At 50.2% G+C, this 22,350-nt stretch overlaps 1 protein-coding gene across 1 annotated transcript; it reads left to right on the top strand.

The window, feature by feature from the left end:
• The first annotated feature begins 1,899 nt into the window (after positions 1 to 1,899).
• MFNG (MFNG O-fucosylpeptide 3-beta-N-acetylglucosaminyltransferase) lies at positions 1,900 to 15,819 on the top strand. The gene is made up of 8 exons (XM_054632291.2): positions 1,900 to 3,494; positions 8,098 to 8,146; positions 8,553 to 8,655; positions 8,743 to 8,896; positions 9,947 to 10,032; positions 11,333 to 11,498; positions 12,008 to 12,093; positions 12,920 to 15,819. The coding sequence occupies exons 1-8, from the start codon at positions 3,156 to 3,158 to the stop codon at positions 12,984 to 12,986; spliced, it is 1,050 nt and encodes a 349-aa protein (XP_054488266.2). The 5' UTR covers positions 1,900 to 3,155; the 3' UTR covers positions 12,987 to 15,819.
• The last annotated feature ends 6,531 nt before the right edge of the window (positions 15,820 to 22,350 follow it).

Genomic DNA, 22,350 nt, shown 5'->3' with positions numbered 1-22,350 from the left:
CATAAATGACCCTTTCTGCCCTGCACACTCCAGCCCAGCTTTTTTACCTCCTAGGTGGGTGGCTGCCTGCTCGGAGGAATGAGTCACAGGTTAGGTAACAGGCACAATGCAATTAGCAGCCCTGGGCACCAATTACCAGCTGTAACAGCCTTGTGCAAACCCCTGTAAAGAGTCACTGAGAGCAAGATTTCTCTCTCCAGGGAGGGGATTGTTGAGGTGGCACATGTGTCACCCTGGGAAGTCCACAGTGGCCCCCTGCCACAGCAGAGTTTCCTGGCACCATGGTCTGTATGAGGTAGCTTTGAATTGTATTAGTAATGTCTTCTGGGGCTATCAGTAAGGGGCCCTGCCTGTGCCCCACCTGTGCCTCCCAAATGATCTCCTAAGCCAGAGCTGTGAGGTGCTGCAGGATGCCTTGGAGCTACAGAAGCTTCCTTTACAGGTGCCTGAGGCTGCTGGCATGTGGCTGGAGCACTCAGGGAGGTTAATTTCTGGTTCAGGAGCATTGGCCAGCCGTGTGAGCAATCCCAGTCACACCAGGTTCACATCCCTGCAGTAATGTAAGGCCTGAAGGTGAATGACTCCCCCCGTGCCCCAAATCAGTGTAAGAAAGCATCAGTATTCAAAGGGATCTAAAAATAAAACCTGCAGGGACTCTCCAAAGGGATATGGGAGATGCTCTGGAGACGTTCTTGCTTCAGGGGAAGGCAGGAGTTTTGAGACTTAGAGAAATACAGGAGAGGAGGGAAGAGAAGTGGATTCAATGGTTTCTCCCTTACAAAAGTAAAAAGTTGTAGCCAGGGACAGGGGCAGAGTGAAAGTATGTCTGTGATGTGGAGAAACTGAGCACATGGGTTTAGCCCTGCAGGGAGATCTTCCCTGTGTGCCTGGGAAGTGCCTGTGGCTGGACACACGGTGGGAGTGTGGCACAGAGGGACCCTGGCAGGCTGCCCACCCCTCTGTTCTAAGGTCCCATGATCTGACATGTGCATGGGGCGGGGTGTCCTTTTCCACATGGAGCCATTCCACACCACTGCCAATTCTCCTGGGCCCCAGCTTATTACTTTTTATTTTTATTTTTTTGCTATGCTGAGATTGGATGCCCACAGCTTGTAGCTCCCTGAGGAGGCGCTCTGATTTCAGCAGCTTATGTAGAGCACTCCCATCCTGCTGTCCCCACGCTTGCTGCACAGGGAAGCTGAGATGGGGGTATGGATATCATCCCCCCTCCTGGGCTGGTGGTCTCTCTGGAGCTCTCTGGCCACTCTGTAAAGTGGCCTGCAGGTAGTGTGAAGGGGACTGCATGGTCACCTACCCCATGTCTAACTGAGCCAGCAAAAGCATGCAGCAATCTGTGGTACTCACCCCAAAATTTCCCTTCCATGGTGGTCTCTGTCTCTGTCCTCTGATATCCCTGTCACTTGCTGGCACCCAGAGGGCTGGAAGTGAAAGTGGCTCAGGGGAGACCAGTGGTGAAGGTGGGGGATGAGGAAGGAGCTGGAGGTGCCACTTTGCTGCTGTGCTTGCAGGTCTCTGAGGTTTTCCAAAGATAGAGGACATTCCCTTTCCTTTCCCAGGGAAAGGAAAGCAACATCTTGGATAGCACGAAAACCACAAGGGACAAATGGATGAGCTCAGCCCTGCAGGGGCTGCAGTCCTTGCAGGGGGAAAGGACCTGGGTGGGATATAAACTCAGCAGTGACACTGCACCCCCTGCCCCCACCTGTGCTCCCCCAGAATTGTTCAAGGCCAGGTTTGATGGGGCTCTGAACAACCTGATGTAGGGGAAGGTGTCCCTGCAGTGGGCTTGGAACTGGATGATCTTTAAGGTTCCTTCCAACCCAGTCCTTCTGTGATTCTACAGCTGGAAGGGAGGCAGTACGCCCTTCCTCATGCTTTTGGTTGCCGGTGCACCTCTTCCTGTGCGTGTCACTGGTTCTGCAGCCACCTGGGCAGCAGAATGTCCTTGGATATCCTAGTGGGGGTTGCAGGGCTGGAGGCAGAGGAAAAGGGACCTTCTGGAGCAGAGTCATGGTTTAGGGAGATGGGTCACACCCCAGCTTGAGAGTCTGGGGTGTGGCGGCAGGAGGGACAGCAGGGAATACACAATCCTGCTTTGGGAGGCAAGCTGGGACTGAAAGGCAGGAGCAGCAAACTCAGACCTGTATCCATAGGAAAAGTTTGGGGCTAAGGGAATTCCTGGGGAAAAATCGTTCTTTGCAAGAACCACAGAAGACCCCGCACTTTAACTTCACCAGAGCCCACATCAGTGTCACCGTCCCCTCCTCTCTCAAGAGCAGGGGGATGAGCAGGCCCGCAGAGATCGGGCCGAGCTGTCACAGAGAAGCGGGGAAATCAGTCAGGAAACAGGTTTGTCATCCAGACCTGCCGTTTGTCACCTCGCAGGTGTCTCAGAGCGGGGCTGCCCTGGTGAGGCAAACCCGCTGTCAGACGCGGGCCTCCCCCTGCTCCATCCTTCCTCCCCGGGGCCGCCGCCCCGCCCCGTGCCCGGAGGCGGAACCGGGGCTGCGGGGGCAGGAGCAGGGGCTGCGGGGCAGGAGCAGGGGCTGGCAGGGTCAGGTGCTGGCAGGGTCAGGGGCTGCGGGCGGGAGCCGGGGCTGCGGCGGGGAGCAGGTGGCGAGCAGCCCCGCCGCACACTGCACCGCGTCCCTGCCGCCCGCCTGCTGCCGGAGCCGCCGGCTCGCCCCTGTGCGCTGGTGTCTTCTGATGCCTTCGGTCCGGGCTTCCCCGTCATGGCTCTGATCTCCTTTGCCGCCCCCTCAACACCCTGCCTGGGACACGCAGCCTCTCCCTCGGAAGCAGGGATGCTCGCTTTCCTGCTGGCAGGCTGTGCCAGCCACGTGCTGTCACCTCGGAGTGTTTTCCAGCCGCGTGTCCCTGCCTCGCTGGGTCATTGAGCTCTCCGTAGTCTGTGAAACCCCCCCTGCTTCAGCGGGATCCTTCGTCTCGGCTGACTCTTTGGCTTCCTGGTCTTTGCCCACCCTGTTCCTCGACCACATCTGTTCATACCTTGCTCTTGACAAATCTTGCCCCCTCGGAGGCTTCGAGAAGAGCAGCCAGCGTCGCGTGGAGGTGCAGCAGAGCTTGTCCCTGTTCGGGAGGATACGGGCTGCGGCAGGATCGGTTCGGGAGCCATGGGCCGTCGGCTCCTCCGCGGTGTCTCTGGAGCTGCAGTCGTCCTTGCCAGCGTGGCCCTCCTCTCCATGCGGCACCGTGGGGCTCGGGAAGCGGCTCAGTACCCAGGGATCGGGGAGGGGATGTTGGAGAAGCCAGAGCGACAGAGCCGAGGGGGCCCAGAGGGAGCTGGTGGCAGGGAGCAGAAGGACCTCAGAGTCCATCCTCCGGAGGGATACAGGAGCGAGGGAAGCCTGACGCTTGGGGACATTTTCATAGCTGTGAAGACAACCAAGAGGTTTCACCAGAGCAGGATGGAGCTGCTCCTGGACACGTGGATATCCCAGGCCAGTGAGCAGGTGAGTGTGTGGATTCTGACTAGAGAGAAGGAGTTAGTAATGGGGCAGGCATGGGCTGTCAGGGCAAGGGGATAAAAGCCAGAGGAAGGGGAGGCTGGGCGCTGTAGTGCCTCTCAGTACTTTGCCTCATATTCTCTATTTCTCACTTCACATTCAAAGGGAGATACTACCCAGCAAAATGGTTTCACCAGTAGCTGCTTCCTGGGAAGGGCTGGTGAAAATGCCACGCCAGACTGAATGCACAGACCAGCCTGTGTATGTATGAAATGGTGGCTTTCCATTTCTCCTGGTGCCATGGGTTTGTTGGGTTTGGGGCTGACAGGCTCCCCTGGCCCTGTCAGTGTGCCTACACTGTGCCTGGGCACCCATTGCCCTGGAAAGGTGCAGTGCAGTGGGCAAGACAACGAGGCAGGCAGGCTCCTGGAGGACCTCCTGTAGTTAGCACTGTTCACCCCCCAGCACATCAGCACAGTCCATACTTTCCCTTCTTGGGCAGATACCTTCATGTGCATGAAGGTATCTGAAGTGATGTGGGTGTATTTTTGACTTTTTTTCTTTTTTTAAACTGGGGGCCTGATGTTTCCATCCTTTGCTCAAACAGTTTGGAGAGTTTCCTTCCTGCTAGAGAAACTGATACAGGGCACCACATTAGTGGTGCTGTGCAGGCTGGCTCACTGGTGGGCAGGAGCACTCCCCCAGAGCTCTGGTGCTTTGCTCCCTCCCTCGCAGAGCTGCTTCTCAAGAAAGAAGAAATCCTATGGCTGCCCTGAAGGTTTTTTTTTGCCTCTGCCTGTGTGTGATGGGTGCCTATAAGGCAAATTCAGGCCTCAGTGCAGAAGGGGATGGGGGCGGAGGTGCTGGGTAGGAGAGTGCCTGAAGCAGTGCAGGGTTTGCTGGGTAAGGGTGGTTTTCCACTTCGTGGTGCTGCAACTGTCTGGCCTGCTGCGGTTGTCACAGGAAGCCATGTCCTATTTTGAGCATGCTTCCTCTCCTGGCTGCGTGTCCCTCTCAGTGTCTGAGATGCCCCGCTTCCTCCTGCAGAGGCACTTCTCCTCTCCAGCCAGCTCCAGCCCAGCAGCTCCTTGGAGAAACCAAACCCAACCACGTGCCTGCACTGGCATTAGGATATTGCTCCTGGGGCCTTCCCAGTGAGTTTTTAGGGAGCAATTCACCTGTCCCTCCTTTGTTTGACAAATCAGTGCCTGGCTGTTCTGCTGATGACAGGAATTAGATACTAGCTCCCCAGACTCATCTGATTCCCTCTGGAATGCAAGTGGTGTCCAAACCTTGGAAGAGGTGTTGAATTTTCCATGCTGCTGCCAGCCTCTGGAAAGCTACACAGACTGAGCAGAGAAATAGGAAGGAAGGCATAGAATGGGAGTATCACTCATTTTAAAACAGTTTTTTCAGTGTTACCAATTTTTGTTGCAAGCTTGATATTTTCCTTTTCCCTCCTCAATTTTCTGTGTTTTTCTTCTTCTTTTTTACAAAATGGCTTTGAGGGAAGGGGAGTGGGAGCAGAAAGGGAGGCAAAGAGAAGTACATGAAAGCCAAAAACATTTTTTTTTAATATATTCCTCCTTAAGGGGTTTTTTAAGTTTCCAGGAAATGGTTAGTTTGGAAAATTTGACAATATAGAAAGCCTCACTTAGCAAAAAAAGAACAGCTTTCAATTTGCAAAGGACATTCAATTGTTGTGGGGACAGGAATAGTACACCAGACCTCTTGTTATTGAGTCCTTATGGAGAGACATAGGCTTTAGGAACCAGTCCTGGAGAAATTCAGGTCTCAGAAGTCCTGATGTGCAGAGGCTGCCTTCTCCTCGGGCTGATCCAGCTTCTTACTGTCTCACTTGCCCTCAGTCATGGCTGGAGACCAATTCAGTGAGTGTTTCTCCACCAGTGGCCAGCAGGGAAATTTTAGCAGCTGGCTGTGTTGCTGATGCCAAGCCTGGCTTCAGAGCAGGATACCTGCATGATTTCCTCCTGGAGGAAGCAACCCAGACCTCCCAGGTCAGGCCTAGGTGACTGTAACAGGAGGCAGGAACAGCTGTGGTTTTGATGGCAAGGACAGACTGTATGGGAGCTGAATTAAAAATCCTCTGTGTTGGACTCTGTTGGGGTAGAGAATAAGAGAGAAATTGTCTCTGAAACTGCTCTGAAGTTTAATCTGAAGACATGCAGTTGGTGAGAGATGGGGAAGTGTGAGATGGGCACTCTTTGCTGGACCATGCTCTGCCTCCTGAGAACTGATCCATGACAAACTTTCCGCTGGAGAATGATGTGAAAGCCATTTTAGTGAAAGGCCTTTTCCTCAGCAAAAGCTTAATCTAAATAGGAGTGGGGGTTCTGATGATTGTTTAGCTGGACAGAATCTTGGAGTGACTTACACTCCTGGCCCCAGTAGTTTTGATGGAGAAGAGTCCAGCTTTCTGGTGTGGTTTGGTAATGTGAGCTATTTCTAGCACTTCCCCTCCATTTAGAAGCCCACACACCCAGCCAATGGGAATGAAACCTTTGAATGTCCCATCCTGAACTGGTTTTCAGATTTTCAGTGATGTGAATGCACCCCAGATTTTGAATCTGTTCTCTGTGCAGGACACAACAGTAATCCTGTTGATGTGTTTGCATTTTGGAGAGGGTTTCTTCATAGAGGAAGGATACCCTGGGAGCTTAGGCGATGAATACGGCCCTGGATTGTCAGGTTCCACATCTTTATTCCTTTTTGCTATTTTTTTATTGCTAGGCTATTTCCATAATTTGGGGTGAGGAGGTCTTGAAGCTTAGCATTTATCCATTGCCTGGGCTCTTCTGTTCATGATGAGCTGCCAGAAAAAACTGTTTGACACAGTGACTCCTTATCACTGCTTGCACTGCTGTCCAGCAGACATCCTTTCCTACACAGACATCTTCTCCACTCCAGAATGGAGAGATACTTTCTGTGCTTCATCTCTGGCAGCAGCTGCTGTGCCAGGTTTCCCACCTTCAGGTGTTTGAGGGATGGTGAGACGAGGATGGAGGCAGCTGCATTTGCTATTGTGATCTTCTTTTGCACTTCTTGAGCATAGCCAGGTGTGCCATGGAGATCAGAGTTTGAAAGTGCCAGAAAAATTGGACTTGCCTGGTACCCACACTCATATTTCCCTTTTCCCAGTTAATTTGGACAGTCTGGTGCTGCCTGTGGTGACAGTGTACTTTCATCCTTGGGTTCTACAGGAACATGTTGGATGTCTGCAAAAAAAAACCCCAACATTTCTCATCTTGCATCAAGAGAAAACTGGGAACCTCAGAATATTTTTACAAGTAGAAAATTTGGAAAAGATGCATCTTGTTATTTTAAGTCAAATGTGATGTTTGTTAGACACGTGATATCAAGTTTTTATATCTGTAAGCAAGTAATTTCCAGCAACAATATTTCTTGGGGTTTTTTTTTTGAAAATGTCAGAAAATTTCAACAGCTTCAGATTTTGTTTTTCTTAAGTTGGAAATATTTGCCATAGTGGAAATTTCTAACTCTGACATGCTGGCAAGGGAAATCCCATGCTGCTGACAATCCCTGCCTTGCCTGAAGGTTGTGATATGATCCCCTGACCCAGAGCAGTTCCTTCACCTGAGACTTGGCTAATTGCTGCTTGTCATATGATCCCCTTGAAAGTGGTGTTAACTAAGAGACTTTACTGGTGGGGTGGGGAATGTGTGCATGCTCCATTGCTGCAGCTCAGCTCTCAGAGGGTAATTCACCAAGCCCTGTAGCTCATCCATCTGAGATCAGGAAACCATCCTGCTGTCTCTGCTTGAGCCAGGTATCTCTGAGGGTCCTTCACTGCCTTATTTTCACATACACAACTTTTCTCCTGCTATGTCCTCCCGATAGGGATATCTCCCAAATGCTGGGTGGGTGTGGGGAGATGTAGAGACTTGTGTCCCCCTGCCTTTGGGAGCAGTGATGGCTCCTGCAGCTGCTGTCTGCCTGCCTTGTTCCCTTTGTGCCTGTGCAGGTGCTGTGTTTAACCAGCCTGTGGGCAGCTGGTGGGGAGGCTGTTTATGGCTCGCGACTCCTTTTTCATTTCATGAAAGCTCATTTTCTGCCTGAGGAAAGCTTTTCTCCACCAGCCCTGATCCTCGCCTGGCTCTGAACAGGGGGAGCTGTGCCACATAATGGCAGCAAGGGGGATTAGAGAAGCCTGGGAGTGGAGGAAGAGGAGGAGGAGGGGGCAGAAAGTGGCAGGGAGCTGTGCACACTTCACACACAAGCAGATGTTCTTTTAACCCAAGCATCATTTAACCACAATGCCTTAATTTTTCTACCACTGACACCTAATCCAGGGCTACCTTGCCCCCTCACTCAGTGTCATGGGTCCCCTGTTCCCAAGGCAGTGGGATTGGGGGTGAAAACGAAGCCACACAAGTACTCATGGTTGTGCCATGCAGGAAGGGGGAGCACAGCCATCCTTCTGTTCATCTGCTGCCTGGGAGTGAGTAGAGCAGCAGAGCATGGAGGGGGGGTAACCATGTCAAGTGAGTCCAGCTGTGGGGGGAAGTGGGCAGCCAGGAACAGCACAAGCTCCATCCTCAAGAGTAATCTCTTTTCCTTGTTTCCCCAGACCTACATCTTCACTGATGAAGAAGATGATGCCTTGAAAAGGAGAATGGGTAATGACCTATCCTATGACACCACCTTCAGCCCCTACTCTACCTTTACCCCCTGAGCTGTCCTGGCCTTGAGAGGAGCCTGGTGTGAGGGCTGGCTGCTGTCTGCTTTAAAGCATCCATGGGTAGAAGTGGCACATGACAGAGCCCCTCAATCTGCATCATGGTTGGCAGTGGGCAGTGTGGAAGTGTGGATGGCAGGCATTCTAGTCTTGGCCAAATTGCTTGGCTCTGTGCATGTTTCATCTCCTGGTAGGGGGAGGAGTGGAACCTGTGTCTCCATGGGCTTGGATGCCTTTTGGGAGAGCATGAGGAGACTGTCTGTGAACAAACCCCTTCCCTCCTGCCCAGATGTCCTCCCTGTAACCATGCAAAGTGGGCTGGCTCTGAGTTTTCCCTCCTCTGGCAGGTGGCCATGTGATCTTCACCAACTGCTCTGCCGAGCACAGCCACCTGGCCCTGTCCTGCAAGATGGCTGCAGAGTTCGATGCCTTCCTGGCCAGCGGCCTGAGGTGGGGCAGGGCTGCCGTGGGGGGACCCCTGAGGGCAAGAGGCACCCTCCTTACTGCAAACTTCTTGTGTCTTCCTGTCTGCCCCAGCTGGTTTTGCCACTTGGATGATGACAACTACCTGAACCCTGTTGCGCTCCTGAAGCTCTTGTCCTCCTATGCGGAGACACAGGATGTTTACCTGGGCAAACCCAGCCTGAACCGACCCATCTGGGCCTCTGAAACGCTGCCAAACAACCAGACGGTACAGCCTGGGGCGGTGAGGTGGACTGGGGGCAGTGGGGTGTTTTGGTGCTCTGGCTCACATTTGTCATGGTTTAACCCCAGCCGGCAGCCAAGCCCTACGCAGCTGCTCGCTCACTCTCCCACCAGAGGGAGTGGAGAGAGAATTGAAAGGGCAAAAGGTAGAAAACTCGTGGGTTGAGATAAAGACAGGGAAAGCAAAAGCCATGTACATAAGCAAAGTAAAACAAGGAATTAAGTCCTGCTTCCCACAGGCAGGCAGGTGTTCAGCCACCGCCAGGAGAGCAGGGCCCCATCACGTGTAATGGTGACTTGGGAAGACAAACACCATCACTCCAAATGTCCCTCCCCTTCCTCCTTCTTCCCACACTTTATAACTAAGCATGGTGTCATATGGGCTGGAAAATCCCTTTGGTCAGCTGGGGTCACCTGTCCTGGCAGTGTCTCCTCACAACCTCCCTTGCACACCCAGTTTCCTCACCAGTGTGGCAGTAGTAAAGCAAAAAAGACCTTGGCTGTTGTGTAAACCCTGCTTAGCAATAACAAAAACATCTCTGTATTGTCAACGCTGTATTCAGCACAAATCCAAAACACAACCCCACACCAGCCACTGTGAAAAAGTTAACTCTACCCCAGCCAAAACCAGCACAGTATTGCAAGGAGAGACCGGTCCCAAGAGGGATGACAACAGCTGAAAACTTGCCATCTTGTCTATACATGGCTGTTAGGTGTTGACTAAATTTGATCGTCCAAGGGGCAGAGTCCCACGTTGCTGCTCTGCCTTTGGGTACATGTCTGACAGACAAAAGCCTGCCCCAGGCACCCCACCTGTTGCTGCCAGCAGGAGCAACTGGCTGTTCCAGTTATGAGGAAGTGAAAATCCATGCTGTACTGCGAGAAAGTCCTTCCTCTGGGCAGCAGTCAGGGGGCTGGGGTGACAATAGGGCTGTGTTTGTCCTGACATCAAAGCTGGGTTTCCAGCATTCCCACCTCTGGGAGTATGGTATTATCTGAGCCTCTGCCATTGATTTTCTCTGGTGTTTCTTTCCAGAAATCCGTGCGCTTCTGGTTTGCCACGGGAGGGGCTGGGTTCTGCATCAGCCGCAAGCTGGCAAGGAAGATGGTGCCCTGGGCCAGGTGAGCTGGGGAGCGTAGGAGCCTTTGGGGATGAGCAACATGGCTGCACATTAATTCCGGGCAGTGTCAGCCCTGGATTTGTGCATGTGGTGTTTGCAAAGGTGCAGAGTGCCGCGTGCTGCACGTCTGCAAGATGTGAGACTGGAGGAAGGATGTAGTGGGTGGGTCTGCCAACTCACTGAAAACTGGCAAGAGCAGGCACATCAGTAAACATGGTCACAGGATGATGTACTCCTCTCTCCCCATCTCCTTAAGGCTCTTGTTTATTCCTCACACTCCTTCCCATCCCTTTCAGCTTCGTGTGACTCTTTTCCCATCTGCTGATCTCATCTCCCCTTCATCTGCCTCTTTCCAGATTTCCATACCTCCCTCCTGAGCTAATTTTATGTTCCCTCACCCTAAACCTTCTTTGGCTTCTCAGGTGTCCACTGTCATTTCCTCAGCTTGATGCATGGAGAACAGAGGTGGGTCCCAAGGTGTTATCCCAGCCTAGAACAAGATGATGCCCTACCCTCCAGGGTATATATATAACCCCCTGGGGTTATACCCCAGGCACGTACGCTGGTGGGCATTGGCTGTGCCTTAACCAGTCTTAACCAGATCTGAGCATACTCAGAAGGACAGATCTGATCCACACCAGGTGGCTGCTTTAGCCAAATCCCATGATAGGTATTTTATGGTAGACCCAGTCAAGAGGATGATCTGTGATCTAGGGTAAAGTGAAAGTGGTACAGATAGACAATGCCTGACCTGGCATAAAATCTGCCACTACTGTTTTTAAAATGCTTAAAACACATTTCAGTTTGCTGGGAGTTGTTGTAGTAGACAGTGTCTCATACTGTGTAAATAATTCCAGTTCCTGAAGCCTTAAAATTTGGTTTAGTCTGTCATCAGAAGGTGGCCAAGTATGTGGTGTTGCATTACAGTAGATGGCTTATCCAAGCTTCATGTCCTGTTTTCACTTCCCCCTGGACCTTGCCATGTGCTCCCACTGTTTCTCTTGTGGTGGCTTGTCTGACCCCCAGGGGCTCAGTGCACTTCACCAAACACGTGGAGAAATGACTCAGTGAAGTCTGTCAGCTCTCTGCGTCAGCTTACCAAGGACCTGGATCATGTATCAGGACAGCATGGCTGGGAATGGTGAAAGAGCAAGCCTGTTCCTGAGTATGTGCAGCTGGAACTCAGGGATTTCTTGCCTGGTTACAGGATCTACTCTGGTTTTCAGTAATCTCCTGCCAAAGTGGATGCCTACATCTGCCCCTACCCTTTTCCTAACCCATGCAGCCCTACTCTCTTCCAGTGGCAAGAACTTCCTGAGCACTTCGGAGCTCATCCGCCTGCCGGATGACTGCACCGTTGGTTACATCATCGAGTGCAAAGTCGGTGGGCAGCTGATTCCCAATGCACTCTTCCATTCCCACCTGGAGAACCTGCAGCTCATCCCCACCTCTCAGCTCATGCAGCAGGTGAGGAGGGGAAGGGAAGCAAGAGGGAGGTGTGTGAGGAAGGAGGAGTGCAAGGAAGCTTACAGGCATGATGTTCCACTGATGGCACTGATGTGCATTGAATCAATCATCTGCTCTTCTGGGGAGGCTTTCCTGACAAATGCATCTTTGAAATAAGGAGCAGATGTTGCTTGCAGCACAGCTGCCAGTCACAGTGCCCTGGGATCAGTGGTGGGGAGCACATGTAGGGGGAGTGATGGGAGGATTGAGGGCATCCCTGGGAGAATGTGGCACAAGGACAAGCAGAAATGATGATTGATTGGGAAAGGGCCTTTGACATTGCACTCTCTCTGCCTTACAAAGGACTAGTACGGTGGACCATCATGGGAAGGAAAACAGAAGAGATGTGGAAGGTAGAGGCTAAGCCAGCAGAGAAAGAACTAGAATGGGAGTTTTTGTCATCCACAGCAAATTCCTTGCTCTTGAACTCATCTCATTCTCTTTACTCCTTTCTCACTGCTACTTTGTAGGTCACCCTCAGCTATGGAGTGTTTGAGAACAAACTCAATGTCATTGAGCTCAGCGGCCCCTTCTCGCCCCAGGAGGATCCTTCAAGGTATGGGGCATGTGTGCTCTGGATGTTGCTGCTGTGTGAGCCCTCAGACAACAGGCTGGGAGGGGGAGGCAGCCCAATGGGGTGCAGGAGGGCTGGAGGGAGGGATAGGAACCTTACAGTCACATGACTTATTGGGTGAGGGGCACCCCAGCATTAAGCTATTTGTGAACGGTTCTAAACGTTGCAAACCTTTTTGGGTGAGTGGAAAGAAATGCAGCATTTAAAACATTTTATTTGGACAATGCCTAAGCCAAAAGTATTGCTGTTTATTTCCCATTTTGAGACTGAACAAGCTAACCTTTTACCTCAGGGACAGGAACAGAAATGTTCTTTTAAACTCAAGGAAGGAAATTCTGCTTGTTTTTTTTCATTTTATGCTTTGCTGAGAAAACTGAAGGGAAAAAAGAAAAAGGTTCACTTCAGGCTGACTGCAAACAAAACTGTTCTTTGATTTACCTTCTCCTCTTTGAGTGAACAAACCTCAAGTTGTTATTTGCAGAGCATGAGTAGGAAGATCCTAGCTGGAGATAGGAGAGGTGGGAAACAGCTAGGTGTTGAAAAGAGCATCAGCAGAACCATGTAGCAGGGGCTGGTGCAGTGCCCATCTCCCTGCCTGTGATCAGGGTGAGCTGTGGCTTGGGCTCCATGGGCTAGAGCTGGATTTGAGTATCAGAGGGAGGCTTTGCTGAGAAAAGACACCTTAGGGTGAGCAAACAGTCCTGAGCTCTGTGGTGCAGGGTGGGCACCTGATATGGAATGGGGCGAGAGGGAGAGGCCTCCCATCTTCTAGCTGTCCTCTGACCTTAATTTGCTTTCTCCCCAGCAGGTTTCGATCCCTCCACTGCCACCTCTATCCCAACACCTCCTGGTGCCTGCAGGCTGTTGGCTGGTGATGCCTGAGCCTCAGCTGCAGCGGGTCCAGGTGACACCTGTTCACCTGCAGGGAGTGGGACACTGAAGAAGCTTGGTGCTCCCAATTTCACCTTCACCCTGGTGGTCTTGGTGCTCTGTGATGGCTTTCTTGGTCCTCACTCAATACTGGTGACACAGGACAAGAGACAAGGTCTGATCCAAAGATGGATAGGATGGGCTGGACACATGAATGAGCTTCTCATCTGAGTTGGGATATGTGCAAGGGATGGGAGCAGTATGCCTTCTGAGCAGATCAAGAATAGGATAGTGACTGCTGGGCATCTGAGCAGAGATGAGGACTTGCTGCTGCTGCTGCTGCTGCTCTGTGCCCTGGCTGCATCTTTCTGGACTAGAAGGGCCCTGTGTGTGCATACCTGGTGCCCAGCTCCTGGTGGGTGGCAGCATGTCATTGCTCCAAGCTCTCTGAGCAGGGCCTCTTCCTCCATATCGATGCTTTCCCTACTGCCCACACTTTGCAGCCACAGACCTGTTGAGTCTCGCATAGTCAAAGTCTATAGAAATGAAAAATGTGACCATTTTTTGGGCTGAATGAATCCTGGAAAAGCATAGTCCTTGCTCAACAGAGGGGAGATGGACAGGAAGTACAAAGAATCAGAAATCCTCTGCTCTGCTGGGACAAAAAAGAGGGCATGGAGTAAGGGAGCCAGGGGGAAACTGAGTGAGATGGGGATGGGTCTTGCATTGAATGTTGAAGGTTTGATCTTGTATGGTGCTGCATTATTCCTCTCCTTTTACCTTCTTGATGTGGGGTCAGGCTAATCTCTTGCTCTAATTACCAACCTGTCGTCTGAGATTAGAGTCCAGCTCCTATCTGTGAGAAGAGACATAAAGGATTAGAGCTGGCTGAAAGAGAGGAGGAAGGAAGAGATGGAGAAGGAGCGCCCAGGAGCGGATTAGAGGTTACAGCTTTATAGTCTTTTCTGTCCCCAACCAAAAAAATTAAGTCATGATGGAATGGAAACAGCAAGGCAAAGAGCTTTTTATCTCTGTGGGGCTTCCCTCCAGGTGCCAATAGCAGCTTTCTGCCTTCCTGCTCTCCCTGCTGAGCATCACAGAGGGAAGGAGTGGACCCAAATAGGTCACAGGCTTTCTGGCTTGTTTGTGAAGGGTCCTTTTCTCAATACAGTGCCCAGTGTGAAAGCTGGGCAATGGTCCTTGCTGGGGAATGAACTTTGGCATCATTTTGTCCTTGTACACACAGTTAAGTGGCTGGGGGAGGGTTTTGCAAGGAAACCTGGAAGGCAGAGAGGCTGTTTTAAATGGCAGGTGGTTCTACAAACAGGTATCTTTCTTTAAAGAGTATTTCAAAACAGACTGCTGGGATCTGTGAGAGATCCTGTAATCTCCAGATGAAAGGACAAATGCCCTTTCTCTAAAGAGCTGCTCAGCTTTGATGCTGCTGATGTGACTAAGCCTGCTGCTGGTGGGCTGGAAGAGCCAAAGGCAACTGTCACTGTGGCTTTGCCGTTTTGAAAACCGGCCACTCTGTCACCTCCTGCCACCCCCAAGCACCAGCATCTCCTACACAGTGCACAGAAAGTTTAAAGGAAAGGCGTCAGAAAGACCTTCCACCTCTGTAAAGGGGGATCTAGAAAGGAACGAGCACTTAATTTTTGGAAAAAAGATAAGGCAGGTGCCTGCAGAGCTGTTTTCCAACCTGGTCATTCTCACTGGCATTTAGTCAGCTTGTGCAGCAGCACACAGCCTTGCTTTCTTCTGTTGCACAACAGGCCTTTGAAGTATAAGTTCATTATGAGCAGGCACAGGAGCGAGCTGATGCCAGTGACCATTCCTTGAGTTGTGGAAAGCCCTTGTCTCATATGGCTATGCCAGCCAAGAATCCACATGGCACAAAACAGGGACACAGCTATTGGAAGAGGGATGCAGCACCAAGAAGTCCTGCCCCACAGGACTAGTGGTTTGGGCACGGCCAGAAGACAAAATACGGTTTTGTGAGAAGGAATGAGTCTTCAAGAGAAACCTACACTACTTAGATATATAATTTTTCCCCATTCAGATTTTCAGCTGATGTTAATAGAGACTTTGAGGTAAAAAGCTGGTCCTGGCTGTAGATGTCCTGGTGACAATCAGAGCAAAATGTGATTCATGTGAGGAAACTGGTACAGCAGCTTCACTTCCCTGGGGTAAAAGCAAAGCAGAGAAACTGAAAGTTTGCTTTGGATCCTGGCTTCAGCTGGTCTGAATTGACCTGGTGCCTTTTGCATGGTTGAAGATCAGATGTTTAATGGGTTGAATCCTTGAGTGGCTGCATGGGGACCCGTTTAAGACTTGGTTTCGTTGCTGGAGCAGTTAAGTGCCACTTTTGTGGAAAATGTCTTGTCTCATAAGGAAACAGAACAGATGAGAAGATGTCTGGGGCAGGGCATCTCTTGGGCTGTAGAGAAATGAATGACAGAAGAGTCCTGCTATGCCTGTGACGACAATAGGCTGGAAAGAAAATAGCTTCTGAGTCGACAAAAGAAACCAGGTTTTCTCTAAGAACAGAGAGACAGCTTAATGGGACGCTCACCGCATGAAATCTGATCAACGTTAAAACATGAGTTAAAATTAGTTTCAGTAATGGTTCCTGCCCCTGGGGCTTGCTGTCAGATATTGTGGTTTTACAGTCTCATTTTCCTAGTTTATTAAAATGTTTAGCTGCTTGGGAAAATGAGAAACAATCTCATGTGAAACTTTTCAGGGGGCTGTCTTCTTTTATTCTCTTTCTCTTGATGTAACAAAGATTTTGGAAAGGTTCCACTGGGTCTATTAAATTTGTATTTTCTTCTTCTTCTTTTTTTTTTTAAATATCTCTACCTTTCTCTAGCTCACACTCCCTTTTCTCATTGCGGGGGAAAAAAAAAACTCTCTCAAGAATGAAAAGGGATGGAGACATGGTCTTTATATTTTACTGGGAAAAATGGGGTCAAAGTCAAGGGTATTGGCATGACCCTGCTGTTGTACAACATTAAGTGTAGTTCAAGGTTTCAAGTACAGACACCTCTGCCTGCCCAACACCATAGCAACCAACACTATTAATGATGTTTAAACTGTATACTGAAAATTCAGAAAAAGGAGAAGGAGGGGGGAGAAAAAAGCAGTTAACAGTATTTGAAATGTAAAATATTAAGTAAGGCTTTCATGTTAACAATATCTTTTCTTTACTTTCCCCTTAGCGTGAAGAATTTTTATAAGAAAAGTCCTATTTGACAGTGCAAAAAAAATGCTAATGACTATCCTTTCTTTAGGGGAAAAGAAGTTAGTTGTAATAGGTGGGAAAATGCAGTTGTTGCTAAAGACTTGAAGGGGAGAGAGAAGAATAGCAACAATAGACAATGGTTCTGTCTCTGGTGCCAACTCCTCTTAACAGCTCTGCTGCCAAAGAAAAAGCAGATTCCTGAGCCACTATGGGATTTGCCCAACTTGTACCCAGACTGCAGCCTTCAGCTCTCTCCCCAGGCTTCTTGCTAAGCAAGCAGCCTTCAAAAGGTGAGCAGTCTATCAGACAGAAGTCAAAGGATGAGAAATGGGAACAGGAAGAAAGGAGATTGGAAGGAAAGAAACCATCGAGCAATGCCTTGGAGGAGTGTGGGAGTTTTAGCAGTGCATTGAAAGTGCTGTTTGGGGGCTGCCCAGCAGGAGCAGGAAAGGGGATGTTGCCTGGCCCCTCAGGTCTGGATTTTTTTTTGTGATCAGGGCAACTGCAGCTCACCAATGCCACTGAGGATGCCAGCCTGTGAGACAGAGTCCACTTTGGAAGAGGTGAGATCAGTTTTGTTGGCCCTGAACCTCTTCTTTTTTTTAGTAACACTCCAGATAAGTCAGTGGCTTTTCACCAGTGTTAGTCACTTGCTTACAACAGATTTAGCTTCTTAATTTACTTTGCACTTGCTTACAATGCAGCCTTTTCAGATAGTCCAGAGTGGGATCAGCAACTCTTTTAGTTAATTTGTTAAATTTCTCTGTCTTCAATCTCTGAAAAACCTGACTTGACAGCTGGCTCTGCACACTTCTGGGATGGATGCAAAATTGAAGGAGGGTGAGTGACTGCTCCATTCAGTAAGTGCATGGGCACAGGGAGGCAAGGACCATCCTTATATTTTTCCTCGAGGAACTTGCTAGCAGTTGGTGCCTGAGATGGAATCTCAGACTAACTGGAACTTTCTCCTCTGCCAAATAGTGCTTATCATGTGGCTCTACTGAAGAGGGTGCAAGGGTTGCCATAGACATAAGCAGGGCCAGGAAGAAGAGCAGCATCATAAATGTTAAAGTAACTGTGCCTGTTCTCACCAGCTGGTGCAGGATTTTTTTCCTGTAGACTTTCTGCCTAAATACCTGGGAGGTTAAAGGAGTGCAGAACTGAGCTGTTCTTGCTCAGATGGCATTGCCTCTTAAGGCTGTTCCTTGACAGCCTGAGATTTTTTTTTTTCCTTTCCTGCTTGATCCAGCTTGGACTCCAAGAAAGCTGGGAACTTAATCTCTCTCCCTGTTTGAACTGTAAGTGATTAATTACAGACCCCAAGAATGGGCTCCTTGTCTATCTCTTGTGTTTAAATTGCCTTCCAAGATTTTGTGAGGCTAAGGAGCCTCTTCTGATTTTACAGCTGACTGCGCCTTGGTTAAGCCTCTCTTGGTTTTGTTGGGAGCTGCATCTGATCCCTAGTGAACTTTAAGAACAAATTAAACAGGATTTTCTGCCCCTGACCCTTCTGCCACTGCTTGAAAACAAGACAGTGTTGATTTTAGCAGTGTAGGAAGAAGTGTGATGAAACAGGGCATTTGGATGGGGAGAGATGCTGCTATTCTGAAACCCTGCTTTCCCCATCCCACCCAGAAGTGGGGCACAGAGAGAGCCCACAGCTGGTGCCTTTGGCCACGTTGTATCAGACAGAGGATAAGCCATGAAATATCCAGCAATTGCACTGGCAAAGAATCCAGCAGTCCTGGTTCTGAGCCAAGGCAAGCCTATACTTCGTGCTGGACAGGGTGCCTACTCTGAATTACTTGCAAGCAGGGACAGGGTGTGAGGAAGGAGGAGAGGCCTTACAGGATCGATTAGGCAGTATTGTTATGTCTAAGCAGGGAGAAGATGATGCTTTTTGGGCCAGGAAGGGGCAGAGTTCAGGAGCAGAGTTTCCTTTCCACCCAGAAATACCATGAAGATCTGAAAGATTTTTGGTGTAAGCACATGTGAAGGGAGAGGTGAGGGATGAAGCAAGCAGTTTGGATAAGAGAAAGAACCAGAGAAAAAAAAAAATCTACATCCTCTTCATGGTTGTGCTGGCAAATAATGAATGGTGGCCTGATGACCAGTACCGTGGGGCTTAGGGGTTCAAAAAAAAGAGGGGAAAGCCAGAAGGAAGAAGGTAAGGACTGTCTTCCCCTCTCCACACACTCATTACTGGCTGCTGGTTTCTCACTCATGGCTCTCCCAGTAGCATAGGAGGAGATACAGGGCTGGCAAAGAGCATCAGCTTCTACTCTGTTCTAGATCTTCTGCCTGAGCATACCCCACATAACTCAGCTTCCATGAACACTGGGAGAAGCAGCAGGCTGGGGCAATGAGCAGGATGGATGTGCTGACAAGAGTCTGCCCCTTCCACGCTGCCCCACCTTTCCCACATCACCATCAGTTTTGGTGGAGTGAGGCTGACTGTAGAAGCTGGCCAAGCTCTCTGCTTGCCAGGGCAGAAGCTCCTCTCTGGGCTCTCTGACAGGCTTGTTTCCCATGGTGTGGGGTGCTGACAGAGTCTTGGTGCAGCTGGTAGGGAGAGCAGCTCCCCCCACACCCTCTCCTTTCTGCCTGGCATTCAGCTGTATTGGACGGAGTCTGTTTTTAGCAAAAGTCGCAGATTCAACAGCTGAGCTGATTTTCCAAAGGGACACATAAAACAAACAGCCTGCCATCTGCTCTATTGTCCTGGAATAGCGGCTTGGAGAGTGGGGGAGAGGGAAGGAGGGGAATGAGAGGAATGAGAAAGGGACTGGGGGGAAGAGGGTGGGAAGGAGTGGGAGCAGAGGAAAAGGCAGAAAGGGGAGGCGGGAAGGTCATGGCAGAGAGGGGAGGCTGAAGGAAAAGAGAGAAAGAAGGACACACAAAAAAAGGAAAGCTGTGTGGAAGTGGGGATTTGTTGAGGGAGAGGACCAGAGGCAGGCTTGGGGCCAAACAGGGCTTGCTTGGGATCACCCTGGCTGGATTCCTCAGCCACAGAGACAGGCAATTTGAGCACCCCAGTCCTTGCTGAGCCAGAGTCTGACTGCAAAAGAAACAAACTGGACATGGTGGCCTGGATAATCACTCCTCTTCCACCCACTCAGCCCTGCCTGCTGCACACCCCCACCTCTGCGCTGACTTTTATTGAGTGCCGCAGGGCAGGGATTGAACTCCAGGTTTGGCAGCAGAGTAAATAACAGCAACATTGGTCTCTCTGGCCCAGGAGGGAGGAGGGCTGGTTTTAATCAAAGGTAAATAACAGTCAGTATTGTCTGAACCTTAATCCAATTTCCTAGAACTGGAGAATAATGTTCCAACTTAAATGTGTGGCACTGGCCACCAGAGAGGGATGGCTACTCAGCTAGCAAGCTACTGGGCACAGCACAGCCAAGGAGAGCAGAGCTGGGGGAGATGCCACAAGGCAGGTAATTTATCCTAGCTAACCTGGGACTGTGCTGTTCTGTTCTGATTCTTCTTTGTTTATTTTTCTGGCTTCAGTCATCCCAAAAGATGGGGCTGGCTTGCTGACAGGCAGCGCATCTTTGTGTAATGTGGGCCTAGTTGATTAAAAGCTTCCTTATTTGCTTGGTTGACAGAAGAGTTGGGACCCAGCTGATGCCCTGCATCTGCATCCCTGGAGGTCATTTTGCCTCTTGCAGTGACCTGGAGAAAGGTGCTTATAGAGTCGTGCTTGCTGTTGCATGGACATGGCATGAATCATGTTTGTTCCATATCAAGTTCCTGCTACATGTGACTTATAAGCAAGATTTCAGTGTTGGAAAAATGTGTTTGTGTTGTTGTTAGTCTGGTAGCACAATGATCTGTGTGACTGGAAACTGCGCTCTGATTAGGTCACATATTAGAATCACAGAGAGTTAGAGAGGTGCTGTTATTCAGCTCTCAGGAGGTTATCTAATCCTGCAGCAGGGCCAGCCACCTTGTACCCCTTCCATCAGATATTTGTCCAACTGGCTCTTAAAACACATTGTTCTGTCCAGACTGTCAGTGCTGGAATTGAAAGCCCAGTTTCTGATTGTAAAGCACTGGTACCTGGTTGATCTTGAGGAGACGGGTTTGTTCTGCAGCGCTGTGCCAACACTGTTTGTGTTGTAGATGCCCATTGAGCAGCTCTGTCAGGGTCCTGGGCACTGCTTTCTCCTCTGTGGGGCAGCTGATTTGCAATTCTCTGGAACAAAAATGGCCTGGTGAGGCCAGGATGTGTTTGGGAAGAGGCAGAGACACATCCTAGAGCTGAGGGCAGAGGAGGCCAAGCTCCATTCCAGCCCTTTCATCTTTTGAAATGACTTGGCAGGCCACAGTCACAGCTCAAACTGCTGTGTGGACAGAGCAGCTGTCCTCCTGTGGGTGGACCACGGTTTTAGGACCTCTTTTCAGAGTCAGCTTTTTGTAAGCATCAAGGCCATGAAGTGAACCCCCCCTCCACCAAAAGCTCCCTGGTGGCAAACATGGGCCAACACACACTGTGCTTTTGTGACTGCCAGTTCCTGGTCATGTAATCTGGATGGATCAGGGGCAGGTGGGATAGCTGTGAGTTCATCCTCCCATCTCTATCTCTGACTGCCTGGGATCCAGCACTTCACTGCTGGTCATCCAGGCCTGCCCTGAGAAAGCCCAGCCCCACTGCTGAAAACACTGGCAGCAGAGAGGAATGGGGAAAATATATTTTATTTGTAGCTGAGTGTGTGTTTCCTTCCGCGCTGCTCAGCTCGCTCCGGGAAGCACACTGCTTTTGTCTGCCTGCAGTCCCCAGAGTGGCCCCAGTCCTCTGGGACGGGAAGGGGCAGGAGGAGGAGAGCGGGCGGGTCTGGAGGCGGCAGGCTCTGGTCAGCACCCTGGACAGGGACCGACCCGCCGCCCCTGCTCGCCCTTGCCTTCCTCTGCCTTGCCTCGTCTTTCTTTCTTTTCCTTGCCTTGCCTTGCCTTGCCTCGCCTCCCTTCGTCTTGGTCCAGGCTGATGGGCAGCCTGGGATGGGCAGCATCCTGGTGTGGCACGACCCTGCTTTGCTTTGGAACCTGCACCAGCACGTTTTTTCTCTTGCTTAAGAGCAAATAGTGCTGTGGCTGTGTGTGCAGCTGCTCTGAAGCTGTGGCTTAGATCTGGGTTATTTTTGCAGATAAATCCTCTTTTCTATCAGATTTGACATCAGGCAATCTCTCCAGATCCCTCCCTTTCCCCTGTCTGACTCCCCCCTTCCCTTCCATGCCCTGTGTTCTCTTTTCTTGCATCTGTGCTCTCCCATCTATATGGCTCCCTCCCCTTCTCTTTCCCTATAGCCAGGTCTCTGTGGATATCATTTTATCTTCTCACTTTCTGCTGCTCTGCATCTCCACATTGCTCTTTTGCTTTCCCTGCCCTCAAATGTGTGCATTTTTCTGCTTTCCTTTTTATATCTCTTTTTTGTTCTCCTGGTTATTTCTCTGTGGTTATTTCCACAGTGAGTTTCTCTGAGAACCCTCTCTGCCCTGGAGTGCAAAATACCTGGAGTGTTCTTATTTTTTTGGAACCCTGGTACGGCTGATGGAGTTTGGCATCCTCAGCAGGGGAGTTAACTATTTCACACACTGCCCCATGCCTTCCACCTGATCTAAGGAGGAACTTCAAGGGTGATGAAGGCAGGAAGCATTCACAGAAAAGGAATTAAAACAGTCTGGCAGACAGTGGGAGTCACTGATTAATGGATGGGTGGATTGGTTAGAGCTCTGATAAAAAGAATTTCCTATATCTCAGAAGAGTTCTGGTTTTTGTTTCTCATGTGGTCTGTGCCAACACAGAACAACCAGGCTGGGAATGGGGCAGAAGACCATAGAGGAAAAGAAGCTTGCAGAGCTTTGTAGTCAGGGTTTGCTCCAGGACTTCAGTGTGGATTCCTCTCTCTCAGCTCTTCTCCTTAAGGTCTAGTTTTGATGGCACAGAAATAATCACAGGCTTCTTCCCCCTGGTAGCTTTGCAAACCCTGAGATGTCCCTGTAGCTGTTGCCCAGCACTGCTGCAGGACAACAAGAGAGGGTATTGACTTACTTGGTAAGAGCTGGTACCTAGTGGGTGAGAAAACAGGCTGAAGGCTTCTGTGCTACTTGGAAGTGATCCA

The sequence above is a fragment of the Agelaius phoeniceus genome, chromosome 5, assembly GCF_051311805.1.
Source record: "Agelaius phoeniceus isolate bAgePho1 chromosome 5, bAgePho1.hap1, whole genome shotgun sequence".
Classification (NCBI taxonomy): Eukaryota; Metazoa; Chordata; class Aves; order Passeriformes; family Icteridae; genus Agelaius; species Agelaius phoeniceus.
This window is presented reverse-complemented; position numbering and strand designations above follow the sequence as displayed.

Excerpts from the sequence above, each read along its gene's own strand:
- MFNG (XM_054632291.2), top strand. The coding sequence starts at position 3,156 with ATGGGCCGTCGGCTCCTCCGCGGTGTCTCTGGAGCTGCAGTCGTCCTT. Across the intron at positions 8,147-8,552 it reads TGCCTTGAAAAGGAGAATGG|GTGGCCATGTGATCTTCACC; the intron begins GTAATGACCTAT and ends CTCCTCTGGCAG. Across the intron at positions 11,499-12,007 it reads CCTCTCAGCTCATGCAGCAG|GTCACCCTCAGCTATGGAGT; the intron begins GTGAGGAGGGGA and ends GCTACTTTGTAG.